Raw genomic sequence first — 19,086 nt, forward strand, 5'->3', positions numbered from 1 at the left:
GTGTCAAACCTGTTGTAGAACAGGTTGAACTCATTGGCCTTGTCCACATCACCTGATGTTGCCTGGCTGTTCTCTTTATATCCAGTGATGGTCCTCATCCCATTCCACACCTCTCTCGTGTTGTGCTGCAGCTTCCTCTCTACTTTCTTTTTGTAGTCCTCCTTCGCCTGCTTTAATCTCTTCAGCTCATGTTGCACACACCTGAGCTCCTCCCTGTCTACATCCCTGAAGGCCTCCTTTTTCTGGTTGAGGAGGGTCTTGATGTTACTGGCGATCTAGGGTTTGTTGTTTGGAAAGCAGTGTACAGTCCTTCCTGGTAGTACAGTGTCCATACAGAAGTTAATGTAGTCCTTGGTACATTCAACCATTCTATCAAGGTCAGGGTCCTTGCTTTTTTCATTTTCCTGTGACTCCAACATTACATTCTAATGTGTGCACTCAAAACAGTCTTAGACACTCATTGGCCTCCAGGGTCCAGTTCCTGAATGAAAGTTAATTAATGTTATTAGTTACACCTGTGATTCCTATACCAATTGTATTTGAGTAATTCTGCCTCCAAAGACACATGTATCAATGAAGATTGTTATAAGAGCCACAACAAAGTCAGTTTAGCAAACACAAACACAAGAGGCAGTGATTAAAATTCAAAATATATCATTCTACACATTTGTTATGCTCTGTTACCACAGGTACACATCTAAAATTACATAAAGTAAAAAAAAGTAAGTTTCTCTTCTTACAAGTGTGGCCGGGCCGTGGCAAGGCCCAGATTTAACTGAAAAATTCAGGTACTACTGACCCCCTTTAAAACCTCAGTAAAACAGTTAATCCACAGATACCTTACTGATACAGGTGATAAAAGATGGATTACAAATTTATTTAAAAGATCAATATATAAAAACCAACAACAATTTATTAAGGTTAAGAGAAAAGAAAAATAGAAGGATTTAGCCTTTCTCTGGTCTATCTCAGAAAGTGCAGATAAAGGCTGGCACTAGGCTGGCCTGTGCTTCTTGGGCAGTAACTGTGGCTGTAATCCCACCCGAGTGTTGCTCTACGGTAGAAACTCCCTCTGGTAAACTTATGACCGGAGCCTGACTCAAAAGCCCTATGGGCTGGCGGGGATGTAAAAGAACATCTGTCTCACCTACATTTACCACAGGCTCATACACAGTACCCTTTAGTCACAGTGATCATGGCTGGGGATAGGAGCACACATTCAGGGAGGAACCGACCATCATCGAGGGGCTCAATCAATGCAGCACCTGAGGACTCACTAAACTGAGAAGAGCATGTAGCAGTAACCCACTTAACTGTACCCCTAGGTATGGTGATGGGACGCCTACCTCTCACCCAGGCCAAACTGGTCTTGGGTTGAGCTGCATCACACTGTGCCTGGTGGCACTGTTGTAGCGCCTGACGCCACAAAGGAGGGGCCTGCTGCACAATGGGGAGGTCGAAAAGGTACAGGCCATGTTGACCAAACAACTGATAATAGCACTCTTATTACATTCATACCCAAGCCACCGGGAAAACCCTGGCGGATCTTTAACAATCAGAACACCTCGCTGTGGTATGACCTTGCCAAAAACTGTCACATTCAGCTCTACATAGCTCACATAGGGTCTTTCCAGCCCATTAGCAGCACGCAACAGAAGCCAGTGGCAAGACCTAGGGGGCATGATGGAAATGCTGGAGAAAGAAGCTTTCAAATATGGTTGTAACCATCGAACCTGTGTCTAATAGGAGGTTAACAGGTACATCTCCCAGACTAACAGTTACCTTGGGGCACGGTTCTACCAGATTAGAGGCCATGATCTGAGCATCTTATCTCTGTGTATCTGAGCCTGTGTCCTCCCCTCCTGATGCTTGGCTCCTCACATCGGGGGGGGGGGGTTTCCCGCATCCTGGGCCACAGAGGCTGCTGCTGTAGGAGGTGGGGCCCTGGGCTGCTGCTGAACCTGGAAATCAACACGTTCACTATGGAACTCCCTGGCATAGTGACCTGGTTTTTGGCAACGCCTACAGATGACAATGTTTGGGGGTCTTTGTCTAGCAGGGGGCCGGGGGGGCTCCTGTAGTGCTAAAAGACTTTGGGTCAGTAGATTAAGCTGCTCTTTTTGTTTCTGTAACATATGCTTGAACTCCTTCATTTCTGCGTTACCAGAAATAGTAGGCGTCCTACTCTCAGAAGACTGCATGGCGCTAAAGGTGGGGACCAAATTACTCCTACCCCTTGGCTCATCAGGTCTTCCCAGTGTATGGCCTCTGCTTGAAGATCTAGGAGGTTGTAATCAGGGTGCTGTCGTACTACACGCTTTAACTCCCTGCAAAGATCAGAGTCAAAAACATCCTCCACAAGCTGGTCCCTAAGAAGAATAGGGGCATCACGCATTACTCTTGGGGCACAACGTTCAACCTTCTCCATGAGACAACACAACGCATGTGAAAAAACATGAAGTGACTCTCCTTCTAACTGCCTCCAAGAAAAGAAACTGTGTTGTAGGGAAACATAAGACTTAGAACAGCCATACAGATCTTGTAGAATAGTCAAAATTTCATTAGGGTCCTCTCTTTTTGCTCTAGATCTGTACCTAATCTAATTTTTTGCCTGCCCCTCTAGATGGTCAAAAATAAAATAAGCTTGATCAACAGGTCTCAACTGCCTAGCTCTTAACGTGGCCCTCATCTCCTCAACCCAATCCTCCACTGGGATACCAGATGTTCCCTAAAGGTTGGGCATTTTTGTTCCCTAGGGATATAAAGCAAATGCTCAACAGGGAGGGGGTCATTGGGAACAGAGTTTTGAGAACAAACCAAATGACCAGGGCCTGAACCCAAAGGGAGTGAGGTGGCTGCTGCTCGCTCCTGCAGTAGCTGCTCCTTTTCAGCACGCAGCTACTGAACCAAGTCCATCAATTCTTGCAGCTGACTGGCCATGGCTGAGTTGAGAAAGTCAATAAGGACCAAGTTATCTGAACAGCCCAATTTAGTTGTGAGGGCAAGTTGGCACAACACTAGGCAAGTCCCTCAATATGCACACTGGTCTCTTTTGGTTTACAGCTATATACAAATTACTCCACCAAAAAACAAACGAACAAAAAAAAGGTCTAAAATAACTCTGAAAATAATCCTTTACACCCACCAAAATTTGTCACTGCATCCTGCCGACAACGCCAGAATGTGGCCGGGCCGTGGCAAGGCCCAGATTTAACTGAAAAATTCGGCTACTACTGACCCCCTTTAATACTTCAGTAAAACAGTTCATCCACAGATACCTTACTGATACAGGTGACTAAATGGACTGAGACAAGGATTTCCCCCAAGATTACAAATTTTATTTAAAAGATCAATATATAAAAACCAACAACAATTTATTAAGGTTAAGAGAAAAGAAAAATAGAAAACATAAGTGCCTCAAGTTCCAATTTGTCTCATATATAAATGAATAACAGGAACACAAAAAAAAGAGAAAAGGAGCCGTAGGATTAGCAGCTGTGGCCACAGACAGGGAAGGGAGAAAATTTAAACTGGGATAGAGTACCTCACCACGCTCCGGTGCCCTACACACTCACACAGCAAATCAACAAAGGGGATACAAATAAATAGTGAAGGAAGTGCAAAATTTACCAAACACACTAATATGGGGGGTGACGAAGCACAGGTGAGGAACTCTACCACCAAACCCTCCACCGTCAGGCCGGCCACGCTCGCTGCCGCACCTACAGCACTGTATGGAAACAAACAAAAGAAACAGGTATTAGAACTTGAGACAGGTACAAATTCGTATGGGGGAAATAACCAAACCAATACCAGGGACAACAGTGTGCAAACAATGAAACAACTAAACAGACCAAAACACAATAACTAAACCAACAAAACAAACAGAGCAAAGACAGCACACCATAGGCTCACCAGACAGCAGAGAGAGCAAGAGAGCAGCATCAAGGTGAATATATAGCCTTCCCCAAAAAATTAAAACCAGGAGGTCGGCGTGACTAAACCCCATGGTGACCTGGAAGGGATCTCCCACTAGTTTCCTGTTACACAAGGAAAACATCTGTATAGTTCCTACTGTTCTGCCCAATTCATTTATTACACAGAAGATACTGCTTCCTTCACTGTTTCTGTTTTCAGTTCACATCTGACCTTACATGCAGTTGCCCTAATGTGTCTGCATTCTTTGAGTTGCCATAGCAACGGATCATTCACTGGTCTCAGGGAGTAAAGGGCCTCTGGGAAAGATGAAGTTGAGCTGAAACGACATTTTCAGTTCTATTCCAGTTCAACATTCGTCTTCGTTGGATAGCATATTGAGTTTAATTAAAGTGTGATATTTTGACTTGTTTGCTGATGCAACAGTGGCTGGTTTATTGGCTTTCATGTCTATTCAGTGGTTTCACGAGGCTTGGAGAGATGTAAATAATGCCATCATGACAACTGAGTGCTTGGATAAATTGTGTTTCTATGAGTGTTTATCTGTTTGTTTGATTTCTGTGTGTACTGTTGTTTAACTGTGTGTGTGCGTGAGTGTGTTTCCACTTCTACATTGCAGTATACTCAGAAGGACCAACAAAATTACTATCTTCTAATCTCTGGCTTTCCTGCTACTTTTATTAGAGCTGACAATTAATCAGTCAATCAAAAAAATCATTAGCAACTATTTTCATAATTGGCTAATGTTAATTGATTTTTCAAGGAAAAATACCAAACATTGCATAGTTTTAGCTTTTCAGTTGTGAGGATTTGCTACCTATGTGATATGTGATCACGTCTTAAGGTTTTGCACTGCTGTTCAGACAAAACAATCAATTTTGTGACATCAACTCAGGCATTATCCTAATTGTTATGAACATTTTTTACTGTCTGACATTTTATAGACTAAACAAATTGATTGAGAAAACAACCGAAAGATGGATCGATAATGATTGTTTGTTACAACCTCGTGTTTGATAGAAGGGAGAAATTCTTTCAAGGCTTTTGAGTGAATGACAAATAGAAACTTTATGGTAACCTATTACCAGACACATTGTTGTGCACACAGCCTATTAATAGTGTACCCAAAATACAAAGCATACTGTTCTTCAACCTTTTTCATTACTGTACTAATCCTGGTCTCCTTTAAATGGTAACTCCATAAATTTTACAACCAAAAAGTCAGAATGAGTATAAGTTATCTAACCAAAGTTCCAGAGGCACAAACATGTTTTTTTGAAATAAAAGGGGCATGTATTTCAAAAGGATAATTTAAATGAACTATTCTGGTTTTATGCTTGAGATGCCTGAATTCTTTTCTCTAATGAACACAACAGCAACAAAATGTATGGGGGTTGAGTAAGAATACTTTTTAGAGTAATTCCTATGTCTACAATCACATATTTAAGATTTAGCACAAGGCTTATTATTATTATAGGATTATTTTCATTATCAATTAATTTGCTGATCATGTTCTAGATTAATTGATTTATTGTTATGTCTAAAAAATGTTAGAAAATAATGAAAGATGTCCACACGTGATGTTGCCTACTGTTTATCTGACCAACAATTAAAAACCCAAAGATATTCAGTTTCATAAATGGCAAAGAAAAGCATGAAATCCTTCCATTAATCAGTTAATTGTTGCAGCTATAGTTTGTTCATTAATTAATATAAAGAACAAATATCCTGTTGCTGCTTTTCCTATAAAGGTGGCAACTCTTTGTGAAACCCTGTGTATGCGTGTATATTTCTGTATGTGTCTGTGAGCTCCCTCTGACCTTGGCTTCTATGTATGTTTCCAGGTTTACAGGTGGTTTTAAACTCCATCATTAAAGCCATGGTCCCCCTGCTTCACATCGCTCTGCTTGTCCTCTTCGTCATTATCATCTACGCCATCATTGGCCTGGAACTCTTCATTGGCAAAATGCACGCCACATGCTATGTGGTACAGACAGGTATAGTGGAGAGATTTATTTGTTCATTGTTTTTTGTTTCATTCTTTGAGAGTTGCCCGGGGAACTGTCTAAGAGTGAGTTTCAGCACAGCCAGCCTACAGTACATTGTGAGCAGGCATATACATGACAGTTTAAGACAGACACTGGATTTAATCCCTGGGAATGAATGGACATATGTACCTTGTATGTTAAAGGTGACAAACTGCTGGAAACAGGACAGAACAACAGATGGTGGATTCAATCCAGTGATTAAATGACTAATATCTGGCTATTATGTAAACATGCTTGACCTTTGCACCAGCATTGCTTCCAACATGGCAGAATTATTCAAGAAGTAATGATGAATTGATGGGCGGCTGTCAGTCATAAATGTCACCTTTTCACATTAAACCACAGTCATTTTCTAAAATGGCTGAGTTAGAGGAGCGAAGCAGCTAAACTCACAGCGATTGGTGGGCTACACAGGAGTACCACAGCAATTTTCATAGAGTGCCATTATCTCTGTTGTCCCTCTCTTTCTCACACACCTCTCACCCAATCTCTTCCTCTTTACTTCTCTTTCTAGCTTTGATCTGTTTGTTTGTAGATATCAGGAGAAACATTGTAGACTTAAGTTGAGATCTTATAACAGAGTGAGATGGAAGCTCCCTTTGATCTACCTTTGCTTCTGTCTCCTCTGTTGGCCTTTAGAGAAGAGACTTAGCCTGTGGTGTGTATGTGTGTGTTATTTATTTAAAAACAGCAAGCTGAGCAACTGTACTGTGCTGTACAACATCTGGAAAACACAAACAATACAGAGAAACAAAAACGTCAACAGACAATAAAAAAATCAGGACAAAAACAAGCAAGCAGACTGAAATGAGGCAGACAACTGATCTTGGCTCGAATGCTAATGAGTATAAAAGTGTTTTGAGCTGGGATTTGAAGGAGTCAATGAGATGGGAAATCTGATGGATGTGGGCAGGATATTCCACAGTCTGGGGGCCATGACTGAGAAAGCACGGTCACCTCTGCATTTAAGGTGAGTGCGAGGGATGGTGAGGAGGCCCATGTTGGATGATCTGAGGGGCCTGGCTGTAGTGTAGGGGGTTAAAAGATTTGTGATGTAGGGGGGGGGGGGCTTCTCCGTGTTGGGCTTTAAAAACGAACAATAGAACCTTGAAATCTATCCTATAGCGAATTGTGAGCCATTGCAGAGAGGCCAAGATAGGAGTAATGTGATCGCTCCCCCTGGAACCAGTTAGAAGCCGAGCCGCAGCGTTCTGGACCATTTGTGGGCGAGACAAGAATGAGTGAATGATTCCAGAGTACAGGGAATTACAGTAGTCAAGCCTTGAGGATATACACACGTGGACAAAATTGTTGGTACCCTTCCGTTAAAGAAAGAAAAACCCACAATGGTCACTGAAATAACTTGAAACTGACAAAAGTAATAATAAATAAAAATTTACTGAAAATTAACTAATGAAAATCAGACATTGCTTTTGAATTGTGGTTAACAGAATAATTTTAAAAAACAAACTAATGAAACTGGCCTGGACAAAAATGACAGTACCCTTAACTTAATATTTTGTTGCACAACCTTTTGAGGCAATCACTGCAATCAAGCGATTTCTGTACCTCGCAATGAGACTTCTGCACCTGTCGACAGGTATTTTGGCCCACTCCTCGTGAGCAGACTGCTCCAGCTGTCTCAGGTTTGAAGGGTGTCTTCTCCAGACTGCATGTTTCAGCTCCTTCCACAGATGTTCAATAGGATTTAGATCGGGGCTCATAGAAGGCCACTTCAGAATAGTCCAATGTTTTGTTCTTAGCCATTCTTGGGTGTTTTTAGCCGTGTGTTTTGGGTCATTATCCTGTTGGAGGACCCATGACCTGCGACGGAGACCAAGCTTTCTGACACTGGGCAGCACATTTCGCTCCAGAATGCCTTGATAGTCTTGAGATTTCATTGTACCCTGCACAGATTAAAGATACCCTGTGCCAGATGCAGCAAAGCAGGCCCAGAACATAACCAAGCCTCCTCCATGTTTCACAGTAGGTACAGTGTTCTTTTCTTTGTATGCTTCATTTTTGCATCTGTGATCATAGAGCTGATGTGACTTGCCAAAAAGCTCCAGTTTTGTCTCATCTGTCCAAAGGACATTCTCCCAGAAGCTTTGTGGCTTGTCAAGATGCATTTTGGTAAATTCCAGTCTCGCTTTTTTATGATTTGCTTTCAACAGTGGAGTCTTCCTCCTCGGTCGTCTTGTAGTCCACTTTGGCTCAAACAGCGACGGATGGTGCGATCTGACACTGATGTACCTTGACCTTGGAGTTTACCTCTAATCTCTTTGGAAGTTGTTCTGGGCTCTTTTGTTACCATTGGTATTATCCGTCTCCTCAATTTGTCATAAATTTTCCTCTTGCAGCCACATCCAGGGAGGTTGGCTACAGTCCTGTGGACCTTAAACTTCTGAATAATATGTGCAACTGTAGTCACAGGAACATCAAGATGCTTGGAGATGGTCTTATAGCCTTCACCTTTAACGTGCTTGTCTATAAGTTTCTTTCTAATCTCCTGAGACAACTTTCTCCTTGGCTTTTTGTGGTCCATGTTCAGTGTGGTAAACACCATGATACCAAACAGCACAGTGACTACTTCTCACCCTTTAAATAGGCAGACGGACTGATTAAAGGTTTGAAGACACCTGTGATGCTAATTACAGGACACACCTTAGTTTAACATGTCCCTATGGTCAAATTATTTTCAATCTTTTCTAGGGGTACCATCATTTTTGTCCAGGCCAGTTTCATTAGTTTTTTTTTTAAAATTATTCTGCTGAACCACAATTCAAAAGCAATGCCTGACTTTCATTAGTTAATTTTTAAGTAAATTTTTATTTATTATTACTTTTGTCAGTTTCAAGTTATTTCAGTGACCATTGTGGGTTTTTCTTTCTTTAACGGAAGGGTACCAACAATTTTGTCCACGTGTGTAAGAGCATGGATGACTCTTTCCAAGTCAGTAAATTAAAGGAAGGGTTTTATTTTAGTAATGGTATGTAGCTAGTAGAAACTGGACTTTACTACTGCTTTTACCTGTTTGTCAAATTGGAAGGCAGAGTCAAAGATTATGCCAAGGTTTTTGGTGTAGGGCTTAATGTAGGTGGAAATATGACCAAGGTTACTGATGATCAAGGCAGTGGAGTCCTGGGGGTCAAAAAGAACAACTTCAGATTTGTCCTGGTTCAGCTGGAGGTGGTTTAGAGCCATCCAGGCTCTTATATCCTCAAGGCACTCTCTGAGGCAGTTCAAATTATTGTGATTATTTGGTTTTAGGGGGAGATAGAGCGATAGAGCGTCATCAATGTGACAGTGGTAAGAGATGTTATGTTTCTGAATGATTTTACCTAGGGGCAGCATGTAGATGGCAAAGAGAATGGGGCCAGGGACAGAGCCTGGGGGGACCCCGCATGACAGGTTTCCTGGAGGGGAGGAAAAAATATTTATGTTGACTGTAAATGTTCTGTTTGTGAAATAAGAAGTGAACCAGTTTAATATAGCACCAGTAATCCTGATATCATGCTTCAGATTGTCAATTGAGATGGTGGGATCAACAGTGTAGAAAGTGGCACTGAGGTACAGTAGGATAAGCATAGCACAGTTTCCAGAATCAACAGTGAGGAGCAGGTCATTGTGGACCTTCAGTAGGGCAGACTAGGTGAGGTTATAGTTGTGAGAAAATTACTTATTCAAGGATCTTGGATAGAAAGGGTAATTTGGAAATGGGTCTGTCTCAGGATGTAGGTTATGCTTTTGAAGAAGGGGCTGGACCATGGCGTGTCTAAGGTTGGAAGGTGCAGTGCTGGCAGCCAGAGAGCTGTTTATAATGTAAACGATGTCAGAAATCGTTGTTGAAATTGAAGGCCTCCTTTAAGAGAAAAGGATTTGAAGAATTCTTCACCTTTAGATGAGGATGTGTCAGGGCTGGGTCTGGGAGGGGGGCAGGTGAGAGAGTTAATGGTGCTGAAAAGAGGTTTCTCAAGATTTCCAGCGAGATTTGGAGCTTAACCTTCTTCCACTTGTGCTCAGCTCTTCTGCATTCCCTTTTCATGGCTCTAGTGGACTCATTGAGCCAAGGCTGAGATTTGCGCTTAGGCTTTTTTATTTTGAGTTGGACAACAGAGTTAAGAATGGAGGTGCAGGTGTTATTAAACAGGGCAGTGAGTTCTTCAGTACTAAGTTGGGGAGGAGCGTCCTCTATAAAAGTCTGTAACCTTGATTTTGAGTTGGGCTAATGAATATGGATATTTCAAGACTGAGTATGAAAATTCTCATGTGCATGTATGTGCATATGGGTGTGGGTGGGGTTTAAATTGAGTGTACCTTAATTTTCTGTAATGGTTATATAATGACAGCATGGTTACAGATCTAGTAATAAAGTACGACCAAGAGGACTGTATGAAGGGATATATAGACTGCTGATTTCCATGTGGGCAGTGATAGATAGATAGATAGAAAGATAGATAGATAGATAGATAGATAGATAGATAGATAGATAGATAGATAGATAGATAGATACTCTATTTATCCCCCAGGGGAAATTCATGCAGTTTAAATAATTGTGTATCATATAGAGTCATGATGATGGTCATAATTTCAGAATCAGTATCAATTCAATGATTTATTTATAAAACAAAAAGGCAAATGATGCAAAAACCAAAGACCTGGTAAGAAAACAAAAGTCAGAAAATTGAAATTACCGGCAAAACACCGGAACAAAAGAAGAAGTACCAGGAAACATCAGGGACGAGAGAAACACAACAGACGAATTGACAGGGACTGATGGAAAAACAGAAATACACGAGGGGGGCAAGGGTATTGACACAGATGAAACACATCAGACTGGGGCAGACAGTCAGGCTGGAAAATGAGACAAAGATAGGAAGTAAAAGAAGAAGAAGTTATTTCAGAATAAAAAAGGAAATAAACAAAAGTCCAAACATAAAGTTCATTCAAAGAATCCTTCCATTGGCTGACCATGACTACAACAAAATTATGACAAAAGATACCAGTGTAACAGGAGGCTAACACTCAGTATGGGATAACCAGTTAATGGAGATGATAAAGTTGTATGATTAAGACAGCTCTGCTGTAATATGTACTATAAGTAGACACAGGGTGTTAGTAAGAAAGAAATTAAAAAAAAAAAAAAAAAAAAAAAAAAAAAAAAAAAAAGGGTTTTGAGGTGAGATTTAAGAATGGGGAAAGGTGGTTCTTCAATAGAAGGATGTTACAAATCACGAGCATCAGTACAGTAGAAACATAGTCAGGAAGTCCAAAAAATGGCTACACTATATATTTCTTATATATTCTGAATATATCTTGTGTATACGGTCGCACTCTTTTACAATACACTAACTACATAAGTAGTCGGAATTTTATGATAAATAAGAGACTAATATACTTTTAGACACCATTTTACAAGATCATAGTCTAATGAGAAATAAAATACAATGTCATATCAAATCCAAAACATGTCCATCATGGACCTATGATAGCTTCATTAGACAGCTGTAATGCCATATTATATCAGACATATATTATTTGGCCTTTACTTAACATCTTTTCACTTTCTTAACGATCATCTGTTGCTCATTAGAATAAAACCGTACCATAAACTGAAGTCAAAGTCAAGTGTTGATTGGTGATGAGGTGATGAGCTGCAGTTGTGCCAGGGGAGAGAGACAGAGGGGAAGGAAGCAGAGAGAAAAAACAAAACAGGCTTCACAGAGGGGAGGCCGTGACACATGCAGGTTGTAGGTAGTGATAGTTTCTACTCTCATATGTCACCATGGGCCCTGGAAGCTGTCAGTGCATTGCATCTTTATTTCCCACTGTTACACACTAATTAGATTTCCTTAGAGGTTAATTAGCAGCACGTTACAACATAACTGTACCGTAGACTAAAGTGAAAATTACCTGCATATTGTGGTTGTTTTAAGAGTTTGGAAGTGATCAATTAAACAGAGTTGCTACTTATTAGTTCCTTCATTCCTTACCAACAAATCAGACACAGCAAGTTTCAAAACAAATCACATCCACGTTATTTTCTGATCAATAGTGATGACATTGATTTAAAATTATGTGTAAGAAACAGAATATAATTTTAACTAATCTCAAACATTTAATAATGGATCTGTGTGGAAAGGTAATTACACAAAATACAAACTAGTTTTATATTCTTAAAAAATCATTTGCATATTTACAAAATGCCCCAATGTCTGTTGGTTGTATTCGGTTTTAATCTATCTCTGTGCCTCCCAGGTGCCCTTGCAGAAGAAGAGCCCACACCGTGTGCACTGTCAGGGCACGGCCGTCATTGCCTGCTCAATGGTACAGGTTGCAGAGAGGGCTGGCAAGGTCCCAACAACGGCATCACCAACTTTGACAATTTTTTGTTTGCCATGCTCACTGTGTTCCAGTGCATCACCATGGAGGGCTGGACTGACGTCCTCTACTGGGTAATCTGCCACTCTCCATCAAAATTACTCTTATTAAACCCAAAACCACATTTTTGGTTCATGAATCTATGTCACTTTTGAAATGTTTGAACCTTTTTGTGTGGCTTCCAGCATCTTTGAAACTATGCTGAAATCTAGGAAATCTTGACAAAATTATGAAATGACGTGCATCATCCTAGGTATTTTTAAGACGACAGATGAAAACAAAGTCAAGTATTTGCTAGAAAGGGCACTCAAATGTTTCTGTACTTTAAATCATTATATACTGTCATCATAAAAGTTTTTATCTAAAACATATTCATTTAAAGGATGGTAGTATTCCAACTTATTGAGGTTTTGTAACTTGACATGATTAAGGTAATGACTATTATATAGTCAAAGCAAGTTTATTTGTACAGCACCATTCAACAGCAAGGCAATCCAAAGATAAAGAAGATTAACCAGCTTTATTTTATTTAAAAGCTGCAGGCCTCAGAAAACATACTCATTGAGCCCCTTAATATATAAAATCTCTCTGTTTCTGCCTCTCCTACAAATTCAAGCCATAAGACTTTTATTATAAAGAAGTCCTGAAAACTGTAACCTGAGCCTGAACCATCGGCTTTCTTTTAGTTGAAAACAACAACATATTTTAAAACTTTAAAAGCAGTCTCACTTCAAAATCCTTAGCTTCCCATTAGCAGAACTCACCAAAAGCTTTTAATTAGCCAAAACACTCAGCCTTGAAGCTCAACTCAGTTTTTACTTGAATCCACCCACATCATTTTATTGACAGAGACCCTCATCTATGAAATAATGAACCTCCCTCCTTCCCTTTCTCTGTCTCCCTCACACACTTTTCTTATGCATGTATGTGTTACCATGGCAACTCCATCCTAATATTGCTGTGAAAGTGGTGAAGGAAGGTGACTTGACAAACGTAAGGAAGGATAGATAGATGGATATATATACAGATGTATGAATTAAATGTGACCTTTGACCTTTCCTATAGAAATCAAGTATCATTGCATGGTGGGTGGCTGCGTATTGTGTTATGGCTGGAGGCTGAGTTAAGACTTTGTGTCATCTCTGTTATGCCATTGGTGCGGTTTTTTTCTTTTCTTTTTTAGACAGAAGATTAGTGTTTAAATAGAATTTCATGAAAGAAAAGTGAAAAGCAGAAAGTATTTGGACTGTGTAAGAACCTAGATGTGTGGTTATAAATGAACAAACTCCAGCTATCAACTCGTAGTGTCTCTGCCAAAGAGCTCTTTTAAAAAGCTCTGTTGTGTGGTCATTTGCATCAGACACATTACTAATAGATATCTTCTAATACCTCCTATCACTCATTACTGTCGGATTGTCTCTCACATGGTGCCCTCTAGTGGTCATAGACAGTCTCTCTCCCTCTAAAGAATGGCTTTGAGCCACTAATAAGTTTTATTCAATTTTTTATTTAATTTATTTAATTGAATCTTTCCTGGAGTGGTGACACCCTTGAGCGTAACAAGATGGACTTTTACTCCAAAAAATACAAATACTTGAAAGCTTGCACAATTAAATTAACGAGACACTGATGTAACTACTTATTTTTAACATTTATATGTTGTGAATGTTCAAAATAAGTTTGACATGACGAGAAAGATATACATTACAGCACAGTAAATATTTAAAGGAGGAAGACAAACCACTTGGCATAAGGTATTTGTAGTTTAATCTTTGATTTAAATCGTGAACTAAATGTAATTTTCAAGGCTGTTCCTGGAAGAAAACTATGAATACTTGGAGTGTTCAGAAGCACTAAATATTTTTCTGGTGATAATATGTGTGGAATCTGTGGAATAAATGAACAGGAAAAAATGTAATGCATATGGGACACATAGATTGTGAAAATGAAAAATTGATAAAAAAAAAAAAAAGGTTAAAAAGTACAATTATGAAATGATAAATATACATAAATATAACAAGAAATATATATAAATTATATGAGTAATCCTCATTTCTTTTTCTCTGTTTGTGTTTCCATGTAGATGAATGATGCGATGGGCTTTGAGCTGCCGTGGGTTTACTTTGTCAGTCTGGTCATATTTGGATCCTTCTTTGTGCTCAACTTGGTCTTGGGTGTGTTGAGTGGGTAGGTCTTGAATTTGTCTTGTGTTTTGTGTTTTGTGTTTTTATTTTACTTATATGTTGTAGTTTTTTCCTTTTCTGTAATTGATGCATCAAACTCCACCAGTTTGTATCAAATGCTAAGGTTCTTTTCCAAAATCATTGGATATGGTACAATACAATTTGTTTCCTCAAATATAGGGAACAGTTTTCAGTTCTGTGACCCTGAATAGGATAAGCAGATTTAGCAAATAGATATTTTCCTTTAAAATCACCAGTTCTGATCCTGTGCAGTATTATGTGACCAACATTTGACTGTCATTACGCTCTGCCCTGTCCAGAGAGTTTTCCAAAGAGCGAGAGAAGGCCAAGGCTCGGGGAGACTTCCAGAAGCTCCGTGAGAAGCAGCAGTTAGAGGAAGACCTAAAGGGCTACCTGGACTGGATCACCCAGGCTGAGGACATCGACCCTGAGAACGAAGAGGGAGACGAGGAGGGCAAGCGTAACCGTGAGTTACCTGGCTTTAATTAATATTGACCCTCTATCCATGTCTAAAGCAGGGAAATGAACCTTCTCTGCCTTTACTTTAATGTTGCACATTTCTTTGCCCCATCAATATTGTAATGAGGGAGATGAGGAGGGCAAACCATTACTCACCTGACTTGTTATTACACTGATAAGCTCACTAATGCTTTACCTTTAATGTATTATGAAGGAAATGTTCCATGTATCTGGAAAAAACTGTAAAGCCACTGTTAAAAAAATACATTATTACATAACAATGATACATAATTCTTCCCCACAGTTAGATACTGACTAAATGATCTATTTCAAGCATGCAAGGAGTTTATATTCATGGTAACAAAATGAAAATGCACTGACACAGTTAAAGTTACAGTTAGAAATGACATGCTGACAAACAACCACAAGTGCATTTCATATTCACTACAAGGGGACAGAAAATGCCACCTTACAAAGACACATTTAACATTCAGTAAAATATATCTTTCTCCAAGCATTGGCTTGTACAGTTTGTTACAACAGATCATCTTCTACAAGAGGAAGTCAACCCAGAACAGTTACTCACTGTACCAATATGAGACATTCACCATTTGAAAAGAGCAAATTATTTTTCTGGCAAAATGATTTTTATTGAGTGAAGCATACATTGGGTTAGTACAGTAGTCCTCTTAATACATTTTCTTACAGAATTTCCATTTTTCCTGCTGTTGTACACTGACTTTATATTATACATTGCTGCCATTAAATAGGTCAAGGACAGAATTATTTTCTTCCTTGTGCATCTTCTCTTTGCTTTGTAATACATTACACATGTAGATGCTCATGATCATCTCTTACAAATTGAACTGATCACTGTATGCAGGCTAGGGCAGTTGTGATCCCCTTCTCTATGAAACCAGTAACTGTGTTTGCTACTCAGAAGGAGGCTGTAGTAGTAGGTATTTTTTGTCCTGGATTAGTGACACAAGATTTCAACTGATTGACTCGTACAGAAAGTGGAAGCTGGCTGCCTCAGCCTTTGTTGGTGTTGAGAGAGAAAATGAGGATTGACTTAGGTTAAAAAAGCTGTGGGTGGTTGCATGAAGGATTTTATGGTGTTCCCTTAAAAATGCAGTTATTATTTATTTAAAAGAAACTCACTTACCACCTCCACCTCTCTACAAGTTCTCTCTTTATTGTACACCCTTAATCACTGCATGTTTTGTCCATTGACTGCATGTCTTTATATTAGCTTGTGTCTTTTATCCAATAAAGCAATCTTAAAATTGTACATGAATATTATTGCCAACAAATATCTTCATGAGTAGAGTTATGTGAAGATCAGTTTCTCTTTACAATCTTTTTCTATATCCTCTAAATCCAAATTTTATCGTATTCTATTTTCTGACATTTCGTTCATCATGGGTTGCCACTCACCACGACTGTAGCAGATAAATCCTCTGCTCTGATCACAGCTCCTTTCCTCCCATCTGCCTGAAAGTCCTATTTTTGCTGCCACACAAACCTCTGTGTTTCCCCTGTTATTAGGTTCCCATACTCTCCAGTACTTAAATGTGGAGCTACCTCCATCTGACCATTTCCAGGTGTCCAGGTGTCTCTGTAAAGGTTGATCCAGACTTATTTTCCTTTAGGTACCAGCTTATCTTTTGGTTCTTGGTCATGTCTCTCACACTGGCCAGGTCTATATAATTCTTTCTGCAATGCCTCTGGGCGTCACTCCATGTCATGGTGTCGATGAGGACAAAATGTTTCTTTACCTGAAAATAGACCATAGAGAAGTGTTACGTAGAACTACCATTATATATAATATTCCATCGATAATATTCAGTATGTTGTCCTTGGCAGTAACCAAAAGTGATGTATAGAGTATTTTCTTACACCATTTCTCATATAGACGCATAGACATGTTTGCTTTGTATATATATCAAATATATTTATATTCATTTAATACAGCACACTCCTTTTTCTCATAATAAATTTGTAAAATTAAGAGGAAATCAAGGTGCAACTGTCTACATATGAACATGTGCATGTTCACTCCCACATTCTGTGACAAATGTATTTTTTTTTTTTGGCCTCTATTTCATAAACCCCTTTTGGACCAACACAGGGATGCCCTCTGTTAATCTTGTAGCTTTGACGCCATAATTTAGAATTTGCTCTTGTTGAAATGGGGCACCAGTCCTCTGGGAGTACAAGAATGAATTACTTCATTGATAAATTTATCATCTCATATCAGAAGCCATGACTTCTCGATTCAATGGATCTCCAGTCTCTACGTCAAAAGAATACAACAGGACAACAACTGGGTGTAAATAAAGGAGTTTATTAACTAAACTACTATCTACAGAGTAAATGCAAGGTGTAATAATCATGAAGATGAAAATAATAATGAAATGAGCAGTGTGATGAGTTGGCTATGGTGGGAGAGAATATGTTATGGCTATACACTATGGCTATACAGCTAATGATACTATGTCTACGAATGAGATTTGATAATTAAATATATTATTATATTTCGACATCAACCCAGTCAGGAGCAGAGTGTTATGACCGGCCTACTGTGAATTGCACTGTAGCTGAGGACCCTTGGCTGGAACCTAGGTGGCTTTGGTTGCCATGGCAACCCTGGAGACACGGGATCTAGGTGGTTTCTCCTTGAGGCCGTGTCCCATTATCACGGTGACGGATTCTCCCAGTGTCTCAGCGGTTCAGCTCTGATGGAGTTTGCCAGGAGAATTTCTGTTACACAGCAGTTCTTTAACTGTGATAATAATAATATGGACATTCTGAAAGCCAAAGGTCGGCAACTTGAACGACTCCATAGAAAAACTGGTCTCACTATCCACAAAGAAATGTACAATAACCATATTTTACATTATCAGGACTCCATTGCCACCACCAAAACCCATTACTACTCCAGTATCATCGATGCAAATAAAGGAAACTCCAAGTCACTGTTCTCCCTGCTCAGCAATATCACCCAACCCAAGGACTCTCTCCCCCGTCACTTATACACAACCTCCTTCTGCAACTCCATTATGTCTTTTTTCACTGCAAAAATCAAGAATATCCACCAGCACCTAGGTCCAAATCCTCACCTCAGCATCTCAGCCAACTTTCACCCATCCACACATTCATTCTCATCCTTCCTGCTCCCCACTCTCTCAGAAATCAAAGAACTCATTCAGAAATCCAAGCCATCCACTTGTCAACTGGACCCCCTCCCCACACAACTTGTTAAAGCCTGCCTTCCCTCTCTGGTCCCCCTAATTTCTGCCATCATCCACTCCTCTCTCACCAATGGAACTGTCCCTACATCTTTCAAAACTGCTGCCATTACTCCAATTCTGAAAAAACCTGGCGCCGACCCCTCCAACTTCAGCAAATTCCGTCCTATCTCCAATCTACCCTTCATCTCCAAAATCCTCGAAAAAACAGTTGCTTCCCAACTCCATTCTCACCTATCCCACAATAACCTGTATGAACAGTTCCAGTCCTGTTTCCGCTCACTCCACAGCACTGAAACAGCACTCATCAAAATCACCAACGACCTACTGATGGCAGCTGATTCTGGACTCCTCACCATCCTCATCCTCCTTGACCTGAGCGCAGCCTTTGATACCATCTGTCACACTACTCTCCTCAACAGGCTGTCTTCCATTGGCATCACCCACACTCCATTAGACTGGTTCACATCTTACCTCTCTGGCCGCACTCAGTTCATTCAACTCAAGTCCTTTAAATCCATCCCCTCCCCCGTCACTTCCGGTGTGCCCCAGGGCTCTGTCCTGGGGCCCCTCCTCTTCATCATCTACCTCCTTCCCCTCGGCAATATCTTCCGCAAATTTAACATTGACTTCCACTGTTACGCTGATGACACCCAGCTCTACCTCTCCACTAAACCCTCATCCACTCTCCCGCCCACCTCCCTAACTGATTGCATCACTGAAATAAAAACCTAGTTCACTCTAAACTTCCTTAAATTAAACAGTAACAAAACCGAGGTTCTCCTCATTGGCACCAAATCTACGTTA

The 19,086-nt window shown here is 40.0% G+C and overlaps 1 protein-coding gene across 13 annotated transcripts in view; it reads left to right on the forward strand.

Moving 5' to 3' along the window:
* cacna1db (calcium channel, voltage-dependent, L type, alpha 1D subunit, b) overlaps positions 1–19,086 on the forward strand; it is a 162,119-nt gene that overhangs the window by 71,691 nt on the left and 71,342 nt on the right. For all 13 annotated transcript variants that reach the window (XM_087179652.1, XM_087179642.1, XM_087179647.1 and 10 more), the window contains 4 exons: positions 5,781–5,933; positions 12,243–12,439; positions 14,449–14,552; positions 14,869–15,035. In XM_087179652.1, coding sequence (XP_087035778.1) covers positions 5,781–5,933; positions 12,243–12,439; positions 14,449–14,552; positions 14,869–15,035 — 621 coding nt within the window. The remainder of the gene's footprint in view (positions 1–5,780; positions 5,934–12,242; positions 12,440–14,448; positions 14,553–14,868; positions 15,036–19,086) is intronic.

This window comes from Seriola lalandi, unplaced genomic scaffold, assembly GCF_002814215.2.
Source record: "Seriola lalandi dorsalis isolate HSWRI2012SDOR001 ecotype SW California unplaced genomic scaffold, Sedor1 jcf7180002054861, whole genome shotgun sequence".
Taxonomy (NCBI): Eukaryota; Metazoa; Chordata; class Actinopteri; order Carangiformes; family Carangidae; genus Seriola; species Seriola lalandi.